The following is a 24,883-nucleotide window of genomic DNA, read 5'->3' as shown; positions in this document are numbered from 1 at the left end:
TGAGGAATTGATGGCGGATTGTTGTTTTCCCAAGCATGAATTCAAAAATTCATCAAATGGTTTTCCCGAGCTGTTACCCAGATTAGCGTGCACGAGGGCCCCGATCGGGTCAGCGGTGGCGGCATTTTGACGCCTCCGAGGCTGACGAGCTTTCGAGGGTTGTTTTCAGACAGGACTGAAAAAAAGATCAACCCTGTCAGAAGAATCGCATTGACTCTATTTCTGTCCGCGCCCACTTCCGCGTCCGACGCGGAGGCAAGACTGACAGCTGTGTTCAGGTGCCGATGCAGAGTGCAAAACGGGGTCTTTCGTGAGATCTGGTTGGGGGGGTTTCAGACAGGCGGCGGGTGGGCCGGCTAAGCTACACGAAGGCAGATAGATTCTTGACTAATCCTGTCAACCTTGCACGGCGTATGCCTCCTACTTCCTCTCCTTTGTTCCACGCCTGTGTTGTTTGTGTCGTCTGACTAAGACGTTGGTTTGTGGTTAGTACTGAACTAGTATCACAGAATCACATCACGGGCTGCAGCTTACAGATAACACGCATTTAGTCTCGCAAACGGAAATCTAAACGGAAATAGATAGAATACATTATTGGTAGTTTTCCCATTTGTATTAAAGTAGAATTTTTACATCTCCATAACTTCTTCTGTGTGAGGCTGCAGTATATATTGTTCCTGACTTTTCCATTTTGTGGCAATTCTTTCCGACTAAAAGATTGAAAATGAAAGCCTGATTGTCATCGTGTAATCCTTTCCAGTCATTCCTTTTTCTGCCTTCCCCAAAATTATCTCCTTGACTTTTGTGAATGCGGTCTACCCCGTGTGCGTGGGCATTCGATCAGAAATGACCGTTTGTATCTGGAGAACTGAGTGTGCCTTGGCCATGTCCCCTCGGTCCTCCAGGCTCCCGTGTCTGATAATAATAATGGACCTTTCCGATGGCGATCTGAAGCCCTGACCCCTTAGCCATCTCCCACAAGCTTCCAAAATGGCGAATGAACAGCACATGTGTGAAGTCGATTCTCTGTTGCGTATTCCAGATAATATTGGGGTATGTTTTTTGCCAAAAGCGAGAGTTCTACACAGAGGTCTCAACTATTTCACGCAAGGATATGTTCACGGAATTAACATTTTGGACAGAGCAGGACTCAATGTCAGAGTTACAGCAAAACGTTAAAAAAAAGTTTGACGCCTCAAACTTCATATTGGAATCCGACAGGATGAAATAGTGGAATGGTACTGCGCATGTAAAGCAGGGTGAGTACTTTTTACCTGGAAAGATCACGAGCAATATCATTGCAGTCTTTAGAAGTGAGGGGATGTATTCATTTGACTTGGCTCTTAATGGAACCCAGTGCTCTGTCTTAAAAGTCCGATGTGATACAAATTGGCAAATAGACATTTCTCTTGCATGACATGGCGCATTTACGTATCACTGACCCGACTCTTCGGCATAAAACATTACACACTTCATTCAGCAGGTCAGCGATACACTAACAAAGTGAAAGTTGTTCTCCTGCAATGTGTAAAGCACTGATAATAATGAAATCTAACTCAGAAGATACTTCTCCTTCACTTACCTTCGAACATACAGCCTTGAGTTTGTTGATATTGTCCCCCTTTAGTTGTACGTGCGCTCTTCCACGAGCATTAATCCGTCGTAGACACTTTGTCAAATGTGTTTTAGGCTTTGGAAAATGAATCAACCGGGCCCCTTGCAACCTGGCGGGATCTCTTTCATCAGAATTGCACGATCTTCAAGCGCAGCTGAGGTCCATTTTCTTCGTAACGTTAACTTTTCCAAGCGCGCGCTACTGACAACCAGCATTGCTTGTGGGACAATATGCCGAGAGGGGCGTGTCAAGCCAGGGGTTAAGACAATGCGGCTATCTGATTGGTTATTATTGTACGAGGGACTGAAAGGTCGAAAAGGTCCATTGGTGCACACACACAGACACACACACACACACACACCACACACACACACTGCAAGGCATCTAAAGAGTGTCATGTATTGAATGCATATCGTCATCGTATCGTTTCAAATTAATGCCTAAGCATGTTGCATTATGTGTTCACAGACCAAATAACCACGAACCAGGAAGCCGAGACCTCCATTCCCACTTAGGTGCCCCTCCGCCGCTCATCTCCCCCAAACCCTCCCAGCCCCCACGCGAACATCACCCCCCACCTCCCACGACTCTGTGGAACCCGGCATCTCTAATAGAGACCCCCTCAGAGTCCCGGCGCACCCATGACCCCTCGGGGATGGGACACTTTGAGGTCAGTAGGCTACCGCCTGGCCCCTCTAAGTATGAGGACGGGGCCAGGAGGAGAGACAGTGGAACAATGGAGAAGTATCTTCACCCGAGGGGGCCGCCCGGCCTGCCGGAGCCCAGCACGTTCCTTGCCGATCTGGAGAAATCCACCCACTCTTTCTTCAGCCAGCAGCGGGCGTCCATGTCGCTGAGCAGCCAGTATGAAATGGAAGGAGCAATCAAAAGCAGTTCCGGACTGAAGGCCCTCCAAGGGCACAGTCGTCACGGACAAGCAGTTGCCATGGTGTCTGGGTCAGGCGTAGGACAGCTGGCCTCACAGGAAACGGTGCCAGACACGATGCTGATCTACGACGAAGTTCTTCAGCAGCACAGAAGGCCGGTCAGTAAACTGGACCTGGAGGAGAAGAGGAAGAGGGAAGCCAAGGAGAAAGGTACTCACGACGTCAGTCTTACATATGACTTTGTGATGGAACTCTCCAATAAGCAATAAAATTCAGTTCAACTCAACACAACATCAGATCACAACCAACCCGGCAAAGTCTGCTATAGACTGTTTTCGACTTACGTCACACAGCTTGCAATTTAGAACCCGGGCGCCATCTGGGTTTGGTGAATTCACGTAAACACACAGAAATTATTTCAGAAAGGCGTATGAACGGGGGCACACTGCTATGTTAGTGGTTGCTCAAACGAAAGTGGACGTTTGTAAAGCGTCTTTCTTTCGACTGTCAGCTGTGATCAAGAACCAGTGCGAGAAATCGGAGCAGTTATCAACCGAACGGCGACAACTGTGCCTGTCTCGTATCAGCAGAGCCGATCTAGCGGCCAAGCACAAAACTTTTGTGTGAATGCAATGCATGTCTCCAAAATCTCTATTTCCTGTTTTATTATTATAAGTTTGCTAAAACGAGTCACCGCACCGCTAGCTGTTTCGTGAGTTGAGTTAAAAATGTAGCCGTGGAGGTGGAGAAAAAGGTGCGGGCACCGCGTAGGACTCGTCCCGGTTGAACCTCTTTCTCTCTCTCCCTCTCGGTAACAAAACCAAAAATAATAATCTACACCTCTTTTGTTGGTATAATCAACATAATTTAACAACGCTGACCATAACCATGCAGTACATATTTAATTGCATTCCGCGGTACGCTAACCTTAGCAGTGTGGAGATACAGGTTGGTTACAATGGATACCTCGGCATTGACGAACCCTGCCATTCATGAATTGGTTGTAGGCCTCCAGACCTTTGAAATTCTTTAGTTGGTCCACGGTATAAGCGCTTGTCGAGAAGAAGCAATAGTGGACGGTGTCTGGATAGGTTACCGACGCCCACAGTTGTGTGCCCCATTTGTGTTTCTCCAAGGCACATGGGTCGATATTGTCGATCAAAGCACACTTATTGTCGTAACGGTTTCTTGATACAACATCTTAATGAGCACTGACAACTTTCCAAAGTCTTTTTAGCCATCATGCGTCACTTTTAACAGTCGTACGAACATTTGTGTATCTTTGGTCTGTGTGCAAAAGCATTAGAGTAAACAGCGCGTGAGTATAGTGAAGCCATCCAACATGGCCTGGTGCCCCGGATGTAGTCATGTGGTCGAAAACCGTCTATAGTACTTCTAGCCTTGAATAACTTCAGAACTTTTGTAGTCACCGCTCTCGTGAAGACAGTAGAGTTGAGGTCGATTATTCAATGACGTCGTTGATATTTCTTCAGTTTTCAGCTCACTTTATCACTAACTGTATGGCCAACAGCCTCCAAAAATAAGGTGACTCTCCCGGTCATGGACATACGGTCTCGCCCCACCCACTCGCTCATCCGGTTACGTTCAGACACTCGCTAATCCAATCACATGCAGGCACTTCACGGTCTCACAGACAGCTGAAAATCTGTTCAAGTCTAACCTCAGTTCACAAAACACAACTGGAGGGTTGCTACTCTCAACTGTATTAGAATTCCCCCCCCCCCCAAAAAAAAAAAAAAATCACAAAAGTAAAATTATCTTTTGCAAACGTGTAGTTTTTCCAATTCCAACTGTCTGTGAGGCAGTGAAGACGTTTGAGTGTGATTTGGGACAGGACGAGTGAGTCGGGGGGGGGGGGCTGTGTGTCAGTGGGTGAAGGATTAAGGTTTTTTTTTTTTTGAGGGGGGGGGGTCGTTGTTAGGACTAAAAGGAACCATACATTTTCACAATAAGGTCGATGGACCACCATTCAACATCGTTTCACCGTCAAAGCAAACATGACAGTATATTCTGTCTTTTTTTTTTTGTTGTTAAATTAATAAATAACGGCTGACGTGAGAATTTAGGCACACTGCTTGTTCTATTTATCTATTTTTTTTAACCTTCCATATTCTGTGCTAGTCTCATTTTTAGCAAAATATTTCAGCACACTCGAGGCTGCTCGTTTAATGCGCATATCCAGCGCCTGTTACCGTCGGCGTGGAATAAGTGTTATACAATTCATGAACTCGTCAGTTCGAGCCCTCGAATCTATGTCGGTGGACCCCTGCATTTGAAGTAAAAAAAAAAAAAAAAAAAGAAAACTTATGATGGGTGTCAGTTTTTTTTGCAAATTTTCGGTATTGGTGGTTCGACCCACTCCCTCTCCTCTGCGATTAGTAGGGGTCCTCTGCATACACTTTGAATAAAGAAACGAAAAATGTGCATACTGAACTTGTACATATTTGCTAAAACTCCAAACAGGTGACACTAAGTCACTAGTACCGTAATTTCCGACCTATAAGCCGCGACTTTTTTCACACGCTTTCAACCCTGCGTCTTTTGCGGTGATGCGACTAATTTGTGCATTTTCTAACAACCGCAAAGGGGGGGGGGGGGGGGGGGCACTCGAGGGGAAAAGGTAAGAGTGAGACCGGTGGAATATATGTACAGAGGAAGTGATTTTTACCGATCTGGCCCTTTTAGTGCTCCGCTAGCGTGTTACTGCCGTGTTTCAGTGATTTTTACCAGTGTAGGCCGGGAATTTTGGTAGTAGTGATGCAAAATACAGTAGACTATGTAGTACAATTCTCCCTCACTCGTCAAAAATAATGAATAAATCCTTGAATAACTTTCCATGAACACAACAAACTCACTGCAAAATCACAAGGAAATCACGATTTATTCTCACATTTTTTTAATGCAACATTCAATTATTCATGTTTTAACACACACTGTGCCAGACATTTTACCGGTCCAGCCCTGTTAGCGCTGCGCTAGCATGTTACTTCCGTGCCTCGGTGATTTTTACCAGTATGTTTCTTTTTAACCGGCCCTGCTAGCGAGGCAGCGGTGGCGTTAGCATTAACGCAGCGGTGCTAGCGTTAAACTCGCTGTGTACCGTCTTTCTTTGTAGATATCTTGTGATTCAATGTGGGCACTTGCAGCTTTTACACGGGTGCGGTCTATGTATGTATCAAATGGTATTTCCGATACAAATGTACTGGGTGAGGTTTGTAGGCCGGGAATTACGGTAGCTATCCGTATCTTTGGTGACCCGTGAATTCTGTGCAGGTTACTACTATGATCTGGATGACTCCTATGATGAAAGTGACGAGGAGGAAGTGAGGGCACATCTCAGAAGGGTTGCAGAGCAGCCCCCACTCAAACTTGATGACTCCACGGAGGTAGAACACCAACCAACACGCAAACCCCTTGACTTACCAGTAGAACTTTTAGAAAGTATTTTTTTTTCCTCCAACATTTCTGCGCAGAAATTGGACTTCCTGGGAATGTTCAGCCTGACCACTGTGAGCCGGCGGGAGGAGCTGGTGCAGCAGAAGAGAAGAAAGCGGCGGCGGATGCTCAGGGAGCGCAGCCCCTCGCCAGCTGCCTCGCAGTCCAAACGCACTCCTCCTCCCCCGCAACTCAGCACGCGCTTCACCCCTGAGGAGATGGACCGAGCGCCAGAGCTGGAGGAGAAGAAGCGCTTCCTCACCATGTTCCGACTTTCCCACGTCACACTTCAGCAGAGACGAGGCAAGAGACTCTTGGTGGATTTCGCGATCGTTTCATCCCATCTCTCGTAATCCCGCACCCACTCCCCAACGTGTGTTTACTGTAGCGAAGCGGTTTAACTTCGCAGCACGGACCCCGGCGCCCCTTTTATAGGCCGTGCTGAGATCTTCATCAGTGACTCACATCGGTGGTACATCTCATTCCGCCGGAGCAAAGCAGAACCGTCTCGTGCTCATTAGCTCTCCGGGCAATGTAGTCGTTCTCAGCGGGCTCCGCAGAGCTCGCTGACGCTTCACTTCAGTCGAGCGCAGTCTGCTTTACATGCAGCCGCCTCTCATTAACATGTTGACACCAGATGCCGCCATCTCACCCTCAATTTCCTGTATCATTAGCGGCGTATTCAAGTCGCATACATAATGTGCTTTCTGTCGTAGTCGGAAAGGAGGGTGAATTGTTCGTACGCACGCACATCGATCAGAACTTCATTTTACAGTTTCACTGCCCGCCAACAACAGTCGGATTGTGACTTTTGATTTACTTTCGTCAACCTGTAGATAAAGAAAGGGCGGTGGAGCTGCTTCAAGCCATTAAAGAAAAGAGCATAACCTTGGACACCATCAGACATGCTCCTCATCCGCTGTGCAAAAGCCCCCCGGCGCAGGTCACAGGTGGGACGCGTCGAGCACTTCCTCATTCTTCAATTCACTTCATCTATTCTCTATGTATACTCTATGTCTCCACAAAATCAAATCTCTGTCCGCAGCAACGTTGTTTGGAAAAAGAAAAAAAAAATCTCCATTAAAAAACATTCACAAAATTGTATATGAAAGAAAGTGAATGAAAGACAGAAATATTAAAGCTTTGCGTGAACATTGTATCCAATAGGTCATGTAATATGTACCCAATTTTGACAATGTGATGTTAAATCCTCTCTCATTTAATAGTGTTTTGAGAAGATTTTTGTCGACAATTACGAATTTTCAGAGGCGCTGCAATTTTCGGGAGTTACATGATGCATGGGCTCGTATGTGACGTGTTACGTGCTATTCCAAATGCTTGATTACATGGGACACCATTTATGCCCAGCGCTGATTTCTCGGATTTATCCTCATCTGATGAAGAAATAGCAGTATCGGTTGATTGGGAAGACGGAGGAATACTTCCATACAGATTTGAACCTGTGGCTGGAATTAATGTTGACTATTCGGATGGTTCTTTGGGCGGAATGACGCGGAGTCTGACGAGCGAGCTCCGGCAGCAGGCCGCAAGCGTAGCTTTCAGGCGGCGGAGGCCTTTAGCCGAGCTTCGCTGGCGGCAGAGGCTTTTAGCCTAGCTTCAGCGGCCCCCTGGAAGCTTGGCTCGTGGCCCGCTTCGCTAGCCCCGGACGCCAAAGCTAGGCTAAAGGTCTCCGCCGCCACCGAAGCTCGGCTAAAGGCCTCCCCGGACATTGAAGATCGGCTCGTGGCCCGCCGCCAGAGGTCGTGGCCCGCCTTCGGTGGCGGCGGAGGCCTTTAGCTCACTCGTCAGACTCCGTGTCATTCCCGTCCGAAGAACCATCCGCGGCTGCCTGGCCCGGAGCTCCCAGGGGCCTTTGTTTATGCACTTATGTCGCGCATAGGCCTCCGAGTAGTCGGACTCCGCGTCATCCGAACATTCAACATTAATTACAGCCACAGGTTGAAATCTGTATGGAGGTATTCCTCCGTCTTCCCGATCAACTGATACTGATACTTTCTTCATCAGATGAGGATAAATCCGAGAAATCACCGCTGAGCACAGTGTAATCGAGCCTTTGGAACGGCACTGCACACGTCACATACACCCACCTAGATCATGTGACTCGCAAAAATGGCAACGCCCCTGAAAATTCACAATTGTCAATAAAAATCTTCTCAAAACACTATTAAATGAGAGAGGATTTAACATCACATTGTCAAAATAGGGAACATATTACATGACCTATTGGATACACTGTTCATGCAAAGCACTGGACTTCTCCTTTAAGACAACAATTCAAGGTGAACTTTTTGACCAGGGCCCAAAAAAAATCCGTTTTCACTCTAAGGGTGAAAAGCTAAAATGGTTTAATAAACCATTTACCAAACCAAATAAATCACCATGCTATTTATTTGTGTCGCTGTGGCCTAAAATATGTTGGCGTCGTTACAGATTTGGCGTGCTCCCAGCCCCCCTCGGAATCTGAAGACCACCACAGTATCAAGCCGCACAGCCCCCCCTCACACTGCCCGTCGTCTCCGTCCCCCAATGGCCATCCAAAACCCCTCGGGGACACGCTAAGACCAAAGGATCCTCCTTCTCCAGCTGTCTACCCCGACAAGGCCCGGGGGCCTGCCGAGGGGCCGCTCTCCAAGAGGAGTTCCAGCCTGCTGAACAGCTTGCGGCCTCCGCTCCCCCTACAGGCTAAGGAGGGCGTCCACGGCATAAACGGACGCACCAAGCCGTGGGACAGCTTCACGCCGGAGGAATTTGCCCAGCAATTCCATGAATCGGTGCTGCAGTCGACTCAGAAGGCGCTGCAGAAACACAAAAGTAAGCGACGCAAGCAAACTGCTCACGATCCGAAAGTATCGGAGTTGAAAATTGTGGCCGAACCCGACGCAACGTGTGCGGGGATTGGCGATTATTTCCATCAGTCAATCATAATGCACAAAAGCTTTCACTCGCAATTAAAAAATGTATTGGTTTAAAGCGAGGAGACAACTACTGCTGCGCCACCCCAAGCCATACAAATTTAACCATTTAATATGATTTTAATTATTTTTATTTTTTTAAATTACCAAGAAAAAAACAATATAAAAAGGAGAATTACTTGTACATAGTCTGCATATTTTTTTTTTTTACCCCAAAGAGTAAATAGATAAAATCAAAACAATAAATACATTTTTTAAAGTGGAAAAAAAGGAGATGGAGGATATCACTCGCACTTAAAAATAAATTTGCTGGTTCCCGCGCCACCCCAATCCATATAAATAGTTTATTAAAAATGTATATAGACCATTAAATATGATTTTAATTATGTTTTTAAATACTAGGAAAAAAACAATAAACAGAGAAAAATTACTTGTACATAGTCTGCATATTATTTTTTCACCCCAAAGAATAAATAGATAAAATCAAAACAATTAAAAAAAAATTAATGAAAAAAAGGAGAGGAAGGATATCACTCACACTTAAAAATAAATTTGATGGTTCCCGCACCACCCCAAGCCATACAAATAGTTTATTAAAAATTTATATATACCATTAAATATGATTTTAATTATTTTTTTTAATTACCAGGAAAAAAAAAACAATAAAAACAAGAAAATTACTTGTACATAGTCTGCATATTATTTTTTTTACCCCAAAGAATAGATAGATAAAATCAAAACAATAAATAGATTTTTTAAGTGAAAAAAAGGAGAGGGAGGATTTCACTCGCACTTAAAATTAAATTTGCTGGTTCCCGCGCCACCCCAAGCCATACAAATAGTTTATTAAAAATTCACATGTACCATTAAATATGGTTTTAATAATTTTTATTTTTAAAAAACAGGAAAACAATATAAACAAGAAAATTACTTGTACATAGTCTGCATATTATTTTTTTTACCCCAAAGAATAAATACATAAAATCAAAACAATAAATAATTTTTTTTAAAGTGGAAAAAAAGGAGTGGGAGGATGAAACATATTCAAAGATTCTTCCGATACCGTCCTTAATTAATTTAATTTGGCTGCCACTCATGCACAGTGCACTCTGATAAAGGCATTTATAAAATAATGCGACAAACATAATGCTATGCTCATTCATTTAAAAAGATTACCTTCATTTGTTTTAATCAATTGGTTGACCAAAATGGCTCAGATTTCCAACTGTGGGTCAGAATTCTGGATAAGAATTGCATCTTAACTTTAATGATGATGAACTGTTACAGTCCTAGTTCTTCTATTCTGAAGTCATGCAATAACGGTCATTTTCATATCTTTCTTGGCGATCCCATCATCTGATTTAACGTCTGCAAAGAAGATCCAGTGAATGCGTCTCAAGAGAGATTTATTTGAATTAAGAGATCATTCCATTTAAAGACTCCCATCGTTATTTCTCAGAGCTCACACACCGCCGGCCACTTTAATTTCGATAAGTCCCCGACGGCGGTGGCACATCGCGACGAGTATCATCATATTTTGTCCGTTTTATCTTTTCGAAAGGATGAGACGATCTCTCCCTTGAACAAAATAATGGCAATCATCGGCGCGGTGGCTCCCGTATTCATCAGTCCCTCGACTCCTTTTGAAGTTTCAAAACCCCTTCATTGTGTTTCCAGGCGGGGCTGCCGGGATGTCCGAATCGTCCCCCCTGCAGGAGTCCTCTGTCCATTACAACATTCCCGAGCTCCAGGGCGCCCCCGGCAGGCCGCCTCCGCCCGCGCATTCCCAGTCCCACTCGGGCTCGCATCAGTCGGCTCTCGCACCGGCGCACGCTCCTCACCCTCAGCCCAACGGGCAGCACTTCTCCGCGCCGCTCCGCCGCGACGCCTCAGGGACGAGGGAGGAGCCGTCCGCCTCGGAGGAGGACGACGACGACGACGACGAGGGGGAGGAGGAGGCGGCGCCGGCTTCCAAGTGGCAAGGGATTGAATCCATATTTGAAGCTTATCAGGAATACGTTGAAGGTAAGAAATCTCTATTTAGTTAGTTTATTATTTTGTTATTCTGTCATATATTTAATTTATCTGTACAGCAAGCTGCTCATTGCACATGAACTGTTGTAGCACATCTTGGTCACTAGATGGAGGTAAATATCCTCACTCGGCAGGATTTGTATCAAGACATCTGATAAACATCTTTATTATCCCACTATTATGATCTTATCTTTCATTGCCCTAAACTTTAAAAGGCCACTGACACCTAAAACATAAAATTTAGTATGTTTTTAACCAAAAAAAAAATAATCATCCGCAATGGACCAATCCAATTTTTCACAGGAAGTCAGAATGTTGCCGTATATCATTTTTTTCATCTCCCGCCTGGGAAAGTTGCTTGACAATTTTGTGTTGTGGAAGAACCAGGAAGTGACGTTTTTTTTTTTTTTTTTTGCAGTAGCGGGGTCGAGTGTTTATATTGGTTTATTGTACCGGCAAGAAATTACCCATTTTTTTTTTTCATCGCGTTAGCCAAAATGCCGGCTCGTCGTTTTGCTGGATTTTGCTCGAACACTCGGGAGAATGGATTCACTCTTTACACTTTTCCAAAACACTCGCTTCGTCGTGAAAAATGGATTGCACAGGTGCAAAGGACGAGAGCTACTAAAAAAAATAATAGTTGTGGGTGACTAATTTGTCTCACAGTTTATAGCATACGTTACTTGATAATTTAGAATAAATCCCCTCGGTCAAACCGGCAACATTTAACAAAACACTTGTATTACGTTTAGGACAATTTAATCACACACATGATACAATACAATGCAAAAATATAAAATAGAAGTACAAAGACAGGTTAGTAGCGTGTAACACGAGCTAACTAGCTAACTAGACGTATAGTCACCAAACTTGAACAACTTCTCTAAAAGCAGCAAGAATAAAAATGTCCGTCCGCATCCGACAACATTATCCTCTCAGAACGTAACAAAAGATCTGTATCATAATAACTTCGTAAAGTATGTAAATCAGGGGTGCTCAACGTGTCGATGTGCGCAGGCCGGGTTTGTTGTCGTTCGCTGGCCGCCGGCGTTAGCCTCGGTGTGGAATGTAGTTTTCATCACAATATCTATTTTAAAATGTATATTTGGTTGTTACATTCACTGCCCTTTTTTCTTCACCATTTTTTTTAATGACACTCTTTCTGCATTTTCCCTCAGAACAAAGTCTGGAGCGACAAGTGTTGCAGAACCAGTGTCGACGGCTGGAGGCTCAAAACTACAACCTCAGTCTGACTGCTGAGCAACTTTCGCATACCATGGGGGTAAGACACACCACAAGTAAAAATACATACAGAATTATGAATATGAAAGCGGGAAGTGCATTTATTGCTTTGAGCAAATGCTAAATATTGATCATTTTATAGGACTTGTATGCGCACAATTATTGATTAAACGTTGTGGACATTTGAAAAGATGGGGTCAATTGTCAATTTGATGCATCTGTTACAGTGACCCCCACTGGCTAAAATTGACACTGCGGTGGATTTCAAACATTGCTTTGAGAGAATTTGTGATGCGCACACACATGCACGCAATGGCTATTTTTTTGTTATCGATGAGAGAGTTCTGGTGGGGTGGGGGTGTGGAGTTGATTGTGCAACTATGTAAGGTGTAAAATGTAGGATGGGAAACTCGAGATTTGTGTTGGGAGACAACACGAAACACTTTTTTGTCAACACTTTTTGGATCGAGACCCGTTCTTTTTGCAGTCACAATGGAAAATGTGATGCTGGCGTGCATAAAAACATACAAAAAATGTTTTGCTAGTTGGAACAGATGAGTTTAAGGTTACCTTCATCCAGTGGCAGGTGGTGACTTTTGGACTTTGGCCTTTAGTGACCATTGCAAAATCATGTACAAAAATGCTATGCGTAACATTAATAAAAAGGGACAGCGGCATTTTACATATTTTAGGATGAATAGTATTATTGCTAAAGCGAGCAACTCAGTTGCTAAGCGAGCAACTCAGTTGCTGTCATCTTTCAACACATCTCCGTCAAGCAGCTCCAAACATCTCATTTCACAATCAATATTTATCTAATAGGGTTAGATAAATGAAATGATGAAAACAAAAATGAACTAAAATTCATCATAATCATTGAAGGTGCTGATACAGATGCAGCAGGCCTCCTTTTTTTTTTTTTTTTTTTTTTCCTTAAACTGCTGCCAGGTATTTTGATTTAAGAAAAAACAATGAAATTGCCGAATCGGTAACAGCTATTTGCCGGGGATCGGGACTGAGGCGTGGTTTGGTAATAGTGATCGCCAAAGTACCGTAATTCCCGGCCGACAGAGCGCACCTGGTTATAAGCCTCACCCAGTACATTTGGACAGGAAATACCATTTGGTACATACATACGCCGCAGCTGTGTAAAAACCGCCAGTGCTCACATTGGAACACGAGATATTTACAAAGAAAGACGGTACACAGAGAGTTTAACGCTAACACCACGCTAACAGTGCCGGTTAAAAATAAAACATACTGGGAGACCGGTAAAAGTCACTTCTTCGGCACATATATTCCACCGGTCTCACGCTTACTTTTTCCGCTCGAGTGCCCCCCTTTGCGGCCGTTAGAAATTAATGCACAAATTACCCGCATCACCGCATAAACTGCAATGTTGGAAGCGTCTGAAAACAGTTGCAGATTATAGGCCGGAAATTATGTTTTTTATTTTTTTTAGTATTTTAGTATTAATTTCAACTGTGAGTATACCACAAAGTGTTGATTCCCAAAAGTTTGATAACGTCAAAATTCTCTTCCAACAGTACCCTGAAAATAAAATTGCTCAAAGATGATTTGATTTGAAAAACAAAACAAACAAAAAAAAGAAATGCACCTTTGTAGTTTCCACTAACAACCCAGGCTATTCTAAGATCATCATTTATTTATATAAATATATATATATATATATATATATTTTTTTTTAAATCTTCGTTTCTCACGAACCGTATTTCTTTGGCGGCATCTGCGTCCCGAGGAAATGTTGTAGTGGGTGGAGGAGTATCAGAAAAAAGTAATCCTTTGCCACAGTCAGGTGGCATCTGTGTGCAAATTGCAGTCCAGTATAAAGCGAGCACTGTCACTGTACTTCCTTGACACCAATTCTGATTTAGACAACGTTTTGGCAGCATCTTCGAGCCCAGAACTGTGAACAGGTGAAGTTTTTCCCCTATCTAATAGTTACCGATCGGTTCCACAGGATAAAACCGCAACTAAGTCGGGAATTCGTACTAAATATAGTCAATTTTAACAGTAACGTTTCACGTGAGCGTCGTGTTTGATTTCTTCTGCCCGGTCCTGCAGGAGCTGATGTCCCAGAGGCAGAAGCTGGCGGTAGAAAGGGAGAAGCTGCAAGCGGAGCTGGAGCACTTCAGGAAGTGTTTGACTCTGCCGCAGATGCACTGGCCCAGAGGCGGACATTACAAGGGCTACCCTCCCAGGTGACATCCCCCCTCCTCCCGCAAAAATAACAAAAGAAAAATCCAACATCCGACCCCCCCCTCCCCAAGATACTTCTCCACTCAGACTCAAGGTAGATTATCCCGATCGCCTCGCCTCCGTGGCGGAGAAGAAGTGCTGACCGAAGAGCGAAGAAAGGGGCAATCGGCGCCATGACCCAACGTCTGCCAACGTAGCCCCCACACGAGCTCGGCCGACGCTTGTCACGCGCTCTTCTTCTTTCGCCGCCGCCCCGAAACACAGACAATCCTGCCAACGAGGGAGAAGGAGACGCTCCGAAAGTCCAAAGGAACGCTTGCGGCCGGCCAGGAAGTGAAGTCACGGCGTTCCGGCTTGGACGTGCACTTATGAATAATAGCTGAAGAACTACCTGGTGGTACAACTGTGTTACAACAAAAGACAGATTGGAATTTGGACAGAATGTTGAAATGCACATTTTAGGGGATGGGGAGTAATTAAGGAAATGTTTTATTTCAAAATAGGAACATTTGAGAATAAGAATTTTAAAAAAAGGGGCTTCAGCCTTATATTGTATATAATATGAAGACTTAAAAAGAATTTTGTAAGTTTATTATTTTAATCATTGTTCTTTTAAAAGTTAAAAAAAAATAAGCCTGCCATTTTCTTTTTATATATGTTTATGCTTTTTGGGGGGGAAGATGGAGGGTTGGGGAGGGGGGGGGTTGCAAAATACAGCCTTGCTTTTAGTGTTTGTACTGCTGCTGGCCAGAACAGCTTGAGAAAAAAAAAAAAAGAAAAACAACACGGGATGTCCACGGGGTGAACTTTCTTCTGAGGTGCCGACGCGCCCCCCAGCCCCCGCCACCTTTTTACTCACAGCGTAGCGTCGACGTCCATTTCAGCTCCTCGACTCAATGTTTGCCTCTCGCTGGCGTGCCGCACACGAACCCGTTTTTTTTTTTGTTGTTTTTGTTACTTGATTCGTAGACATGAAGTGGCCGGCCGACGTCGCCGGTTTTTGAAGACTCCTCCTCACACGCGTCGAAATAGCATCGAGAAAGAGGCCCGAGCCTTTTCATCCACAACCACGAGGGGCTGAGTGCCAAACGATACATTTCAAATTCAGAATGATTTCGCCAAAACAAAAACGAAAAATAAGCTAAGCTCCTCCCACGTCCAAGGAACCTCCCCAATTATCTAATCCGTTGCCAACTTGTAATAAACTAAAAATGACGCATGAATTTGTGTTTACAGTCTCCTCTGTGGCTCCGCCCATACTTGCAGGAACCAATCAACGTGCACGGATTGCGGATTTCATCCGTCCGGATGACGCGCGGAAGGAAAATCAGCCAAACGGAAGCACAACACCCTCGTTATGAGCGTATGAATAAGTGCCTCGTTTATTTAAGACCCTCGTCGATCAAACTGTAGCTCAAACGTTTCCCGTCCGTTCGTTTCGCCCAAACTCAAAAGTCGGGAGCATCCCAGCCCGTTTGTTTGGGGAGGGGGGCAGGTGAGCGCGAGAGGACGCGGTCCGCACTGTGACCCCCCTCCCCGCCTCATCGGAGGATGTCTTGATTCTGTGAAATCCTGTTTTCGGAAAAAAAAAAAAAAAAAATGTTGGTTTGAATCCATTGTAATGTAATATATTCTTTGTTGAATGTAGTAATTAGGTATTTATGAATATATGGCTGTGATTTCAGACAAAAAAAGAAAATAAAATATTTCAAAAATGTTCATATACCTCGGTCTCGTCTTTGAAGTGTCCCTATGCTGTGCTTTTGAAAAAAAAAAAATATATATAATAAACGGTAGCCTCGGAATGGCGGTTCAGCTGGAAAGCGTTGTCCTTACAGTTCCGAGGTCCCGGGTTCAATCCCGGACCCGCCTGTGTGGCGTTTGCATGTTCTCCCCGTGGGTTTTCTGCAGTTTCCTCCCACATCCCAAAAACATGCAACATTAATTGGAGACTTGAAATTGCCCATAGGTGTGATTGTTTGTGCCTATGTGCCCTTACTCTTTCTTTCTAACAAGACAATTCAGCACACTAGTAGAACTCTGTAGTTTGAACTTTTTTTTTTAAAATATGCATTCTATGCTACAATTACTGGTATGCTCTTTTACCTAATTAGGACAAGTCAACGCAACAATCAAATGATTGTCTTTTCTTACGTTAATAAATGCTCAAACCGCTTTTCACAAACCCATATGAGCATTTATTCGCAACGCGAGAGCTCAAGCTTAAGGTACTAGTGGGGTAAAACTGCACTCACTGAGAAACGTGTGCTAATCGTACTACCGTAATTTCCGGCCTATGAGCTGCGACTTTTTTTCCACACTCTTTCAACCCTGCGGTCTACTGTATGCGGTGACGCGGCTAATTTGTGCATTTTTTTCTGACGGCCGCAAGGGGGGCACTCCAGCGGAAAAGGTAAGAGTGACGGTGGAATAGATGTGCCGAGGTAGTGACTTTTACCGGTCCGGCCCTGTTAGCGCTAGCATGTTACAGCTGTGTCTCAGTGATTTTTACCAGTATGTTTTTTTTTAACCGGCCCTGTTAGGGTGGTGCTAGTGTTAGCGAGGCGGCGCTAACACTCTTAAACTCTCTGAGTACCGTCTTTCTTTGTAAATATCTCGTGTTCCAAAGTGAGCACTTGTGGTTTTTACACAGCTGCGGCGTATGTATGTACCAAATGGTATTTCCTTTCCAAATGTACTGGGTGAGGCTTATAACCAGGTGCGCTCTGTAGGCCTGGAATTACGGTAGTACTGATCCAAAATTCTACTAGCTATCAACTAGTAGAGTTCTCCCTCACTAGTCAAAAATAGTGAATAAATCCTTGAATAGCTTTCCATAAACACAACAAACTCACTGCAAAATCACAAGAAAATCACTATTTTATTCCCAATTTTTTTTAATGCAACATTCAATTATCAATGTATCGGGTCTTAAACTGAACACACTGTGCCAGACACAAATAGAACGGTCATACCGTAGAAGTCTTAAAAGTGACGTTGACGGTAAAAAGTCCAACACCGCCATCCCGGCGCTTCTTACTGCGCTATCGAGGTGCGTCCGTCAAAAGTCCCCATACTGTCCCTTACTGGATCCCGGCTGGAGATTGGAGCGCAGCTTATACATGCAGTTGAGCGACCCGAGGAGGAACCCTCGGATGGTGTTGATCTCCATCAGAGTCAGGTTGTCCAGCTGGAGAAGAAGAGCGGAGTGAGCATCCGGCTACTAGTTTTCACGAGTGGCCGGATCTTGACTGCTAGTTGTGCTGTGATTCCAAATATGGTGTTTAACAGTGGGCAGACGCCTTAAGGCCACGCTACCCTGAGAACGCCCGATCTCGTCAGATCTCGGAAGCTAAACATACAGCAATGACAAGTACAATGCCAAACAAACCATTTTTGGCACATTTATGATCCAATTCAATGACTATTGCACTGCTCCCGATGGTGTGTGTGGCTTGGCCTCTTGGGGGCAGGAGAGCATTTTTTTTTTTAAGTCTACCATTTTTCTTGGGTGGGAACCACTGATCTAAAAAAAAAAAAAAAAAAAAAGAGAGACTGGATGTGCATTCACATCAGGTGGTATGTCAATTGGTTGAAGCCAGTTGGCCGCCATCTTGGTACTCCCAAAACGTGTGGTGGACATGGTTTACAAGTTGGATTATGACGGGGTTTTTCTCAAAGTTTGGCAAGTAGAATTAAAACTGGTCATGTGAGCTTGACATTTTTTCAGTTCCGGTAACATGTAGGAGTTTTAATTCGACTTGGTTAGCCAAAAACGGCAAAGTGTAAAGGAAAGACACATTACATCGTGACTACCAAGAAACCTTGCATATTACCGAGGGCCCCATTTCCGTGACCTTAACTTTTCCCAAAATACGCTGTGAAGCAGTATCATCATAACATAGCAAAAAACTAAGAAATTGTTGTCACAAAAACATTGAATTTTAAGTCAATCAGTTCGATATATTTTTGGAAATAAGGACTCGCAATGGGAAAATCTAAACGCATTGCTCATTTGTTGCCTCTGCGACATCCTATTTCAGACAGAAAATTTAAACTTGTTTACTCGCATTTGAAAATCAAATTCAATTTGCAGAGTTCTGTATTATAAAATTCATCGAAAATCTCACAGAAAGTGTGGTTTTTTTTTTTTTTGCTTATCCACTGATGAAGTTTGGGAAAATATTTACATCGCCTTTTCGCGAAAAACCGTCGGCCGATAAAGGTGAGGCAGAGAGTGAACAGTCAACAACAACAATTGTAAATAAAACTTTAAGTGAAATTAGCTCATCAGAAAAAAAAAACCTTTACAAAAACTTTAAAAGTGTCACAGTAAATCTTTCTAACTTACCTGTGGAATGTTTTCTCACAGCCATGAAACTAGCGATTAACGCACAGACCGGGATGTTGTTTTGGGAGTATGAACATGGCGGGTTGCGACTTCAGTTTTGAGAAATTGGCCATCCAGTCTTTTTTTTTTTTTTTTTAAGATCAGTGGTGGGAACCCCACAGGGGGTTCTGGAAAACACCCCCTGCCTCAAAGTACAAATGACGCCCTGACCTTTGCATGAGCTTCCTGTTGACTGACGAAGCTGTCTGCAGAGAGTCGGAGTTTAGCGATCCTCGTGTCCCAGATGTCTTTGACGAGTGTGCGGATCTCATCGGCTTTGGGGATGTTATCAGACGCACTGCACGCAACAAATAAAATTAGCACTTTTGGATTTTTGTAGACTGGCACAGATGACATGGAGTGTTCGCTGAATGAGACGGGGGAGGATTCTTTTGCGACTTACTGGTTTAGCAGCAGTTTGGTCAGCTCCATGTAGTACGGACTGGGAACAGGAGTGAAGGCGGCCGCTTTCCTCTCGAGCTCTCGGATCTCCTCGAGTTTCTCTGAAATGTCAAGCCACAAAAGAAAGGTTAAAAAAAAAAAAAGTAGTACAACCAACAGAGCAGGTGATCCAATTTTAAAAAAAACAAACCTTATTTTACTATTCAAAGACACTCAAGACCAGGGGTGTTACACTTATAATGAGAATAGATATACGCAGAACATATACACTGATATTTTTTCAAATAAGCTGACAATTTTGTCCACGAGAGGTCCCACTAACAACCACATTCATGACATTCTGAAATTGGCTGGAATTGTGCAGGCTAAAATCTGCAAATTTCAGTGGCAAACGAAGCCTATTTCATATCAAATGCGGTGCCACCTTTGCACTACAGTTCTGTAAAAAATAAATAACTCACTGAACATATAGTTGTGAGAAAATATAGACGAGCTCATCAACATTTGCGTGTACATATCTTGTGTTTTGTTTTTCCCCTGGCTCAGTAATGTTTAGAAAACAGTTGCAGCGTGTCCTCTTACCAACATCCATCCAGTCGGGTGGAACGATTCTACATTTCTGTCTCTGTTTGAGGTTGAGTGCCAGCCACACGGGGACATCCAGCGGCAGGCCGGCATTAAATGGTCCCAAGTCCCCCTGCAAACATAAATATTATTGTGCACTCTCCTTGTTTTCGCGGGGGTCCTCAAATGGAATCGTTTTTTTTTTTTTTTCTACGGCTCGACGTACTCACCCCGATCAAATATAACTTGTCTAGATTGAAATTGGGAACGATCTTCACCAACTCTTTCTCGGCTAAGAACTCGACCTCCGAAGGGTCCATAGTGGTCCGCCGACGGACTCAAACGAACTCAATCCGACAATTTGGCTAGCTTGTCGTTGCTAGCCTGAATTTTCCCGCTAACAAAAACAGGATAGGAAGCAAACAATCTGATTGGCTAACGTCACAGATACTGGACACATGGGGGCATAGACATGTACCTAGATGCCGTTAGCAGTTGAATTATACGTCGACATCGTCGCCATGTTGTAGGTGGCAATTGAGCCGGTCGGGGAAACTATTTCATGTGAGTGTATTTGATTCTTCTTTTTTTTCTTTTTTAATACATCATGAAAATAACATGATGAGATTCCTTTATATGAGTCTATTTTTCGCTTCTTTTCAGTGTATGGACCAGTTCTTTACACATTTGAACATGAGTATAAGGAGAAAGAGCTGCAAAGGAGACGACATGAGAGTGAAAGAAGTAAAGTAACAACCGATTTATTGATCGGGACAAATTCTCGATCAAACACAAGCTGAGAACGCTTGCAGGGAGCTGCTGTAGGCCACAACTCGCCTCCAAAAGTTTGGATGCAGACTGTCCAATCACAGTCCAGCTTTTGTTACCCACTAGGCCAAGCATCTTCAAGGTCAAGTGTCATGCCTATAAATATTCTAAAATAGATATTGTAATGAAAAATACATATAACATTATTCACTTCAATGTCCATACGAATAAATAAATATAAGCAGAGAGCGCGTCATCCATGCGCAAAGTTGCGGCAGTCTCATTTGACATCCAAGTGGTAGCCACATTGCCTGCATCCTCTGTTCATTACATCACCCCGCAACATTCGCCATTGAAAAAAAACGCTGTGCCACCTACTGTGGGACACGGAAGCGCTTTACAAAGAAGAGAACATCTCACAATTGAGTGAAGGGACCGAGGCAACATTACTTTATTGTTTTGAGCCATATTTAGATGTTATGCGGATCACTTCTAACCAACAACAGACTCCCAGACAGTACGTATGAGCCAACCCGGCCAAAGCCGTGCCTCTTCGTGACAATGAGTGAGGTTTATAAAATCATCCGTCAACATTTCTCTTTTAAAGTGATTTTTTTTTTTGTTTGTCTGTTGAGAATGCAGTGCTGTTTTACATGTTTCAAGTATTACAGTGGACTTTCAATTTCTTTAAAGTTTGAGTAAATTGTGCTTTGAGCTAAGTCACGGAACGAATCAGTGTACCACTCTAGTTATCTCGGGACGACATTTACACACAAGACCGAAGCATTGCGCTTATCTACAATTCACAGGATGTCGTGGAAATATCGAAGGTGAACTTGGACCTGGATGCGACTGAGATCACATGACTGACTCAGTCATCCTACACGTCTTTTTGACCACAATATCAATAGATGTTTATTGGTCGGCAGGACAGTTTTGTTGGCTTGGTTTTGAGAAAAATGCTTAATTTTAGTATTGCATGTACTTTCCCCCCCCTCTTTAATACGGGGTATGGCCCCAGGTGTAAATAAGAAAGGTCTATTGTGTATTATTATTTTGTGTAGTAATATGCGATATAAACCCAACTAAAGATAACCATTAAAAAAAATTAACTTACTAATGAACATTATAAATTGGAACTTGCTTGAAATGAAACTTGAATGTTACAACGGGAGAATCGTCACTTGCACATTACGACTTCAGCCTCTGACAAAAGCAGCAAAGCAAAAAGCAAGCACACAAAGACAAATTTGGATTATCCATGCTAAAAAATTTCTATAGAAATTCTATAGAAATCTATAGAATTAGAATAGAATTTGAACTTGTTCTATAGAACTTTGGCTGTGATTTTCTATAGAATTTCTACAGAACAGTCAAATTTCTATAGAAATTCTGTAGGACTTGGATCCTAAAGTTCTATAGTTTTTTAGAAAGTCTTGAGAAATGTTCGATATAATTTTTTTTAGCAAGGCTGCGATATTGTGACGTGCTGAACAAATCAAGTCAAAATCAATTCACAACTCTCTAGTCGGAGATTAAAAAAAATCATTCAGTGCTTCATTTGATAAAACAGACATCAATGACTTCTAGAAATATCTGCAGTCTTTTAGTTCTGATGAACGTGTGTCTGGTGTCAAATGTGCTTCTGCTTCCACGGAAAATATTGACATTAAATTCATCCATTTTCTACGCCTGAACTTGTCACCAGCTAAACGCAGGTCACCAGCTAAACATCCATATTTATTTCTAGAAATGTCAAATGTACTGGGATTGCTTTTTCATTCCTGCTGTTGATCAGCAGCCACACTGAAATCATTTAACCATTTCTGCATTTGCACGAATACTGCTCACTTTAACTCGGTCCTGATGATCCCTGTCCTATGCCGCCCATTATGGAAGTAAATATATGCCACCAGGATTTGAATTTGAAATGTAGAGTGATCACATTTTCAATAATTGCTTCAATTCATGTGTCTAAAATTCACCGTCTGTGCCACCAGGGAGGGTTACCTCAGGTCAGAACCGAACAGCCAGCCAATCCAGTTACGTTTTCTTAGTCACCTGACACATACTAAGAAAGCGTAATTGGATTGGCTGGCGGTTCGGTTCTGACCTGAAGTAACCCTGCCAGGTGGCACAGACGGTGAATTTTAGGCAACGAATTGTAGCCAGTTGAATTGCTAAGGTTGAAAAGTTATAGTGAAATACAACTATTAAAAAAAAATCCTGTTTGCTGTGGCATTTAGAATTCAAATCCTGTGGGCACATGTTTACTTCCGTACTTCCCGTAGCCCATGTGTAGTGTTGTGCTCGATGATCAAGCAATGTTTTGCGGTGTCACAAAAAAATATTTAGCACACAAATATGTAGAATTGAGAAAAATACTTATTTTGGTATTCATTGTTGAATGTATATGAAATATTCTCCCACAAGAGTGCATTAATACATCCTAATAATAATGAATATATGTAAGTTCTAACATGTTGTATACAAACTGTATATGTGTATATTATGAAGAGCCACTCAATTTGGATATTTTGATCAACTATATTGCCAGTCACTTCCCATTGTGTATTTTATAACCCAAAAATCTAAAGCAACAAATGACATTGTTTAACATTTTAATCCACAAATCAAAGCAACACACAAAATATTAATTCATATTCCCTTGACGCTCATGTGTTTTAGTTGAAGTTCCCAACAATGATGTAGTCCTGGACATGTGCCACAAAGAGCATGAGAGTACATTTTGTAAAAAATAAAAACTGTAAAAATGTCATGATCTTACACAATCGAAGTTAAAGGCTATTGCTGCCATATAAGAATCTCAGACAAAATTCTTGCAGTGAATCTTTACAATCATACCATACAGTCTTCTGATTTCTCGATGGAAGAATTAAGAGGGCTCATTTGAGCAAATATACATTAAGGAACACCGAAATCAAATCAGGCAAAACAAAAGTACATTTCTGTGATCTAGAGAGGAAATTGGAATAACTTAAAAATATCACTCCACCGTTGTTGGCGCTTATAGAAAAGGAAAAAGAGGTCATACAGTGCTGTCATTTTTAAACTATGTATTGGATGTGTGAAAATGCAACAAACGTTGTTGGTACAATCGCTGGATTGTGGCAGTGAGCTAAACAACAAGTAGCAATGTGGCAAATAGTGAATAATTTTTCAAAATGGCGGTTTCCAGCTGTTGATTGCCACTCCCAGGTGACATTTTTCTATCAAGCTAAACATAAAACAAAATCAATTGCATGTGTTTCCACCTAACTTCGCCTTGCAAAAGTCTATTAGCTCAATGTAAAACACCATAGACGGGCTAACAAACAGCATGGGTGTCTCCATGATCTCTTTCGGTAATGGATATTTGAAAACACTCTTTTTCTTTATGCTATGCAAAAATTATCTACTGTAAAATGAAAAAAATGGTGAATATTACTCCTGTCTCTGTATGGTACTGCCCCTATGTGGGCAAAGACGCAATACAGTGGGTACGCAAAGTATTGAGACCCCCAAACATTTTTCACTTCTTTATATTGTAGCCATTGGAGTAAAATCTACCCCTAATGTACATATACACAGCACCTCATATTGACACGACAATATTTTTGGGAAATGTTTCCAGATTTATGAAAAAACAAACTGAAATATGACAGAACCCCAAGTATTCAGACCCTTTCCTCGGTATTTAGTAGGACCACCCGTTTGAGTTGATACAGCCATGAGTCTTTTGGACAATGATGGAGCAAGTTCTTCACGACAGGATTTGGGGGATCCTCTCCAATTCCGTCTTGCAGAATCTCTCAACTTCTGTCAGGTTGGATTGGTTGACAGCCATTTTCAGATCTCTCCAGAGATGCTTAATTGGGTTTATGTCAGGGCCCTGGCTCGGGCATTCAAGAACAGTCCCATTTTGTTCTGTAGCCATTCCTTCGTTATGTTAGCTGTGTGCTTGTTGGAAGGTGAACCTTCAGCTCAGTCTGAGGTCCTGAGCACTCTTGAGAAGGTTTTTGTCCAGGTTCTCCCTGTACTTGGCCGCATTGATCCTTCCTTTGATTTCAACCAGTTGGGCTGTCCCTGCCGCTGATAAACACCCCCTCAGCATGATGCTGCCACCAAAATGCTTCATTGTTGGGACTCCGCAGGGCAGGTGATGAGCAGCGCGTAGTTTTCTCCACACTGATTAGAGTTCGGGGCCGGAAAGTTCTATTTTGGTCTCATAAGAGGAGAGAATCATATTTCTTACCATCTTGGAATCCATCGGGTCTTTTTTTTTGTTTTGTTTTTTTAAGCAAACCCCATGCCGGCCTCCAATGCGCCACTCTGCCGTGAAGCCCCAACTGGTGGAGGACTGCAGAGATAG

The 24,883-nt window shown here is 43.0% G+C and overlaps 2 protein-coding genes across 6 annotated transcripts in view; one reads left to right on the top strand and one right to left on the bottom strand.

Moving 5' to 3' along the window:
• gse1b (Gse1 coiled-coil protein b) overlaps positions 1–16,122 on the top strand; it is an 83,620-nt gene extending 67,498 nt beyond the window's left edge. For all 5 annotated transcript variants that reach the window (XM_061814192.1, XM_061814194.1, XM_061814196.1 and 2 more), the window contains exons 9-16: positions 2,084–2,712; positions 5,797–5,909; positions 5,997–6,261; positions 6,795–6,908; positions 8,410–8,790; positions 10,569–10,916; positions 12,104–12,207; positions 14,253–16,122. In XM_061814192.1, coding sequence (XP_061670176.1) covers positions 2,084–2,712; positions 5,797–5,909; positions 5,997–6,261; positions 6,795–6,908; positions 8,410–8,790; positions 10,569–10,916; positions 12,104–12,207; positions 14,253–14,393 — 2,095 coding nt within the window. In that variant the 3' untranslated portion in view covers positions 14,394–16,122. The remainder of the gene's footprint in view (positions 1–2,083; positions 2,713–5,796; positions 5,910–5,996; positions 6,262–6,794; positions 6,909–8,409; positions 8,791–10,568; positions 10,917–12,103; positions 12,208–14,252) is intronic.
• A 1,127-nt stretch (positions 16,123–17,249) lies between these two features.
• On the bottom strand, positions 17,250–20,173 carry gins2 (GINS complex subunit 2). Its single transcript, XM_061814213.1, has 5 exons — positions 19,974–20,173; positions 19,762–19,876; positions 19,181–19,280; positions 18,949–19,075; positions 17,250–17,577 (listed from the first exon to the last, which is right to left on the bottom strand). Exons 1-5 carry the CDS (start codon positions 20,061–20,063, stop codon positions 17,449–17,451), a joined length of 561 nt encoding a protein of 186 aa, XP_061670197.1. The 5' UTR covers positions 20,064–20,173; the 3' UTR covers positions 17,250–17,448.
• Between the last annotated feature and the right edge of the window lie 4,710 nt (positions 20,174–24,883).

Source organism: Syngnathoides biaculeatus, chromosome 3 (genome assembly GCF_019802595.1).
Source record: "Syngnathoides biaculeatus isolate LvHL_M chromosome 3, ASM1980259v1, whole genome shotgun sequence".
NCBI lineage: Eukaryota > Metazoa > Chordata > Actinopteri > Syngnathiformes > Syngnathidae > Syngnathoides > Syngnathoides biaculeatus.
This window is presented reverse-complemented; position numbering and strand designations above follow the sequence as displayed.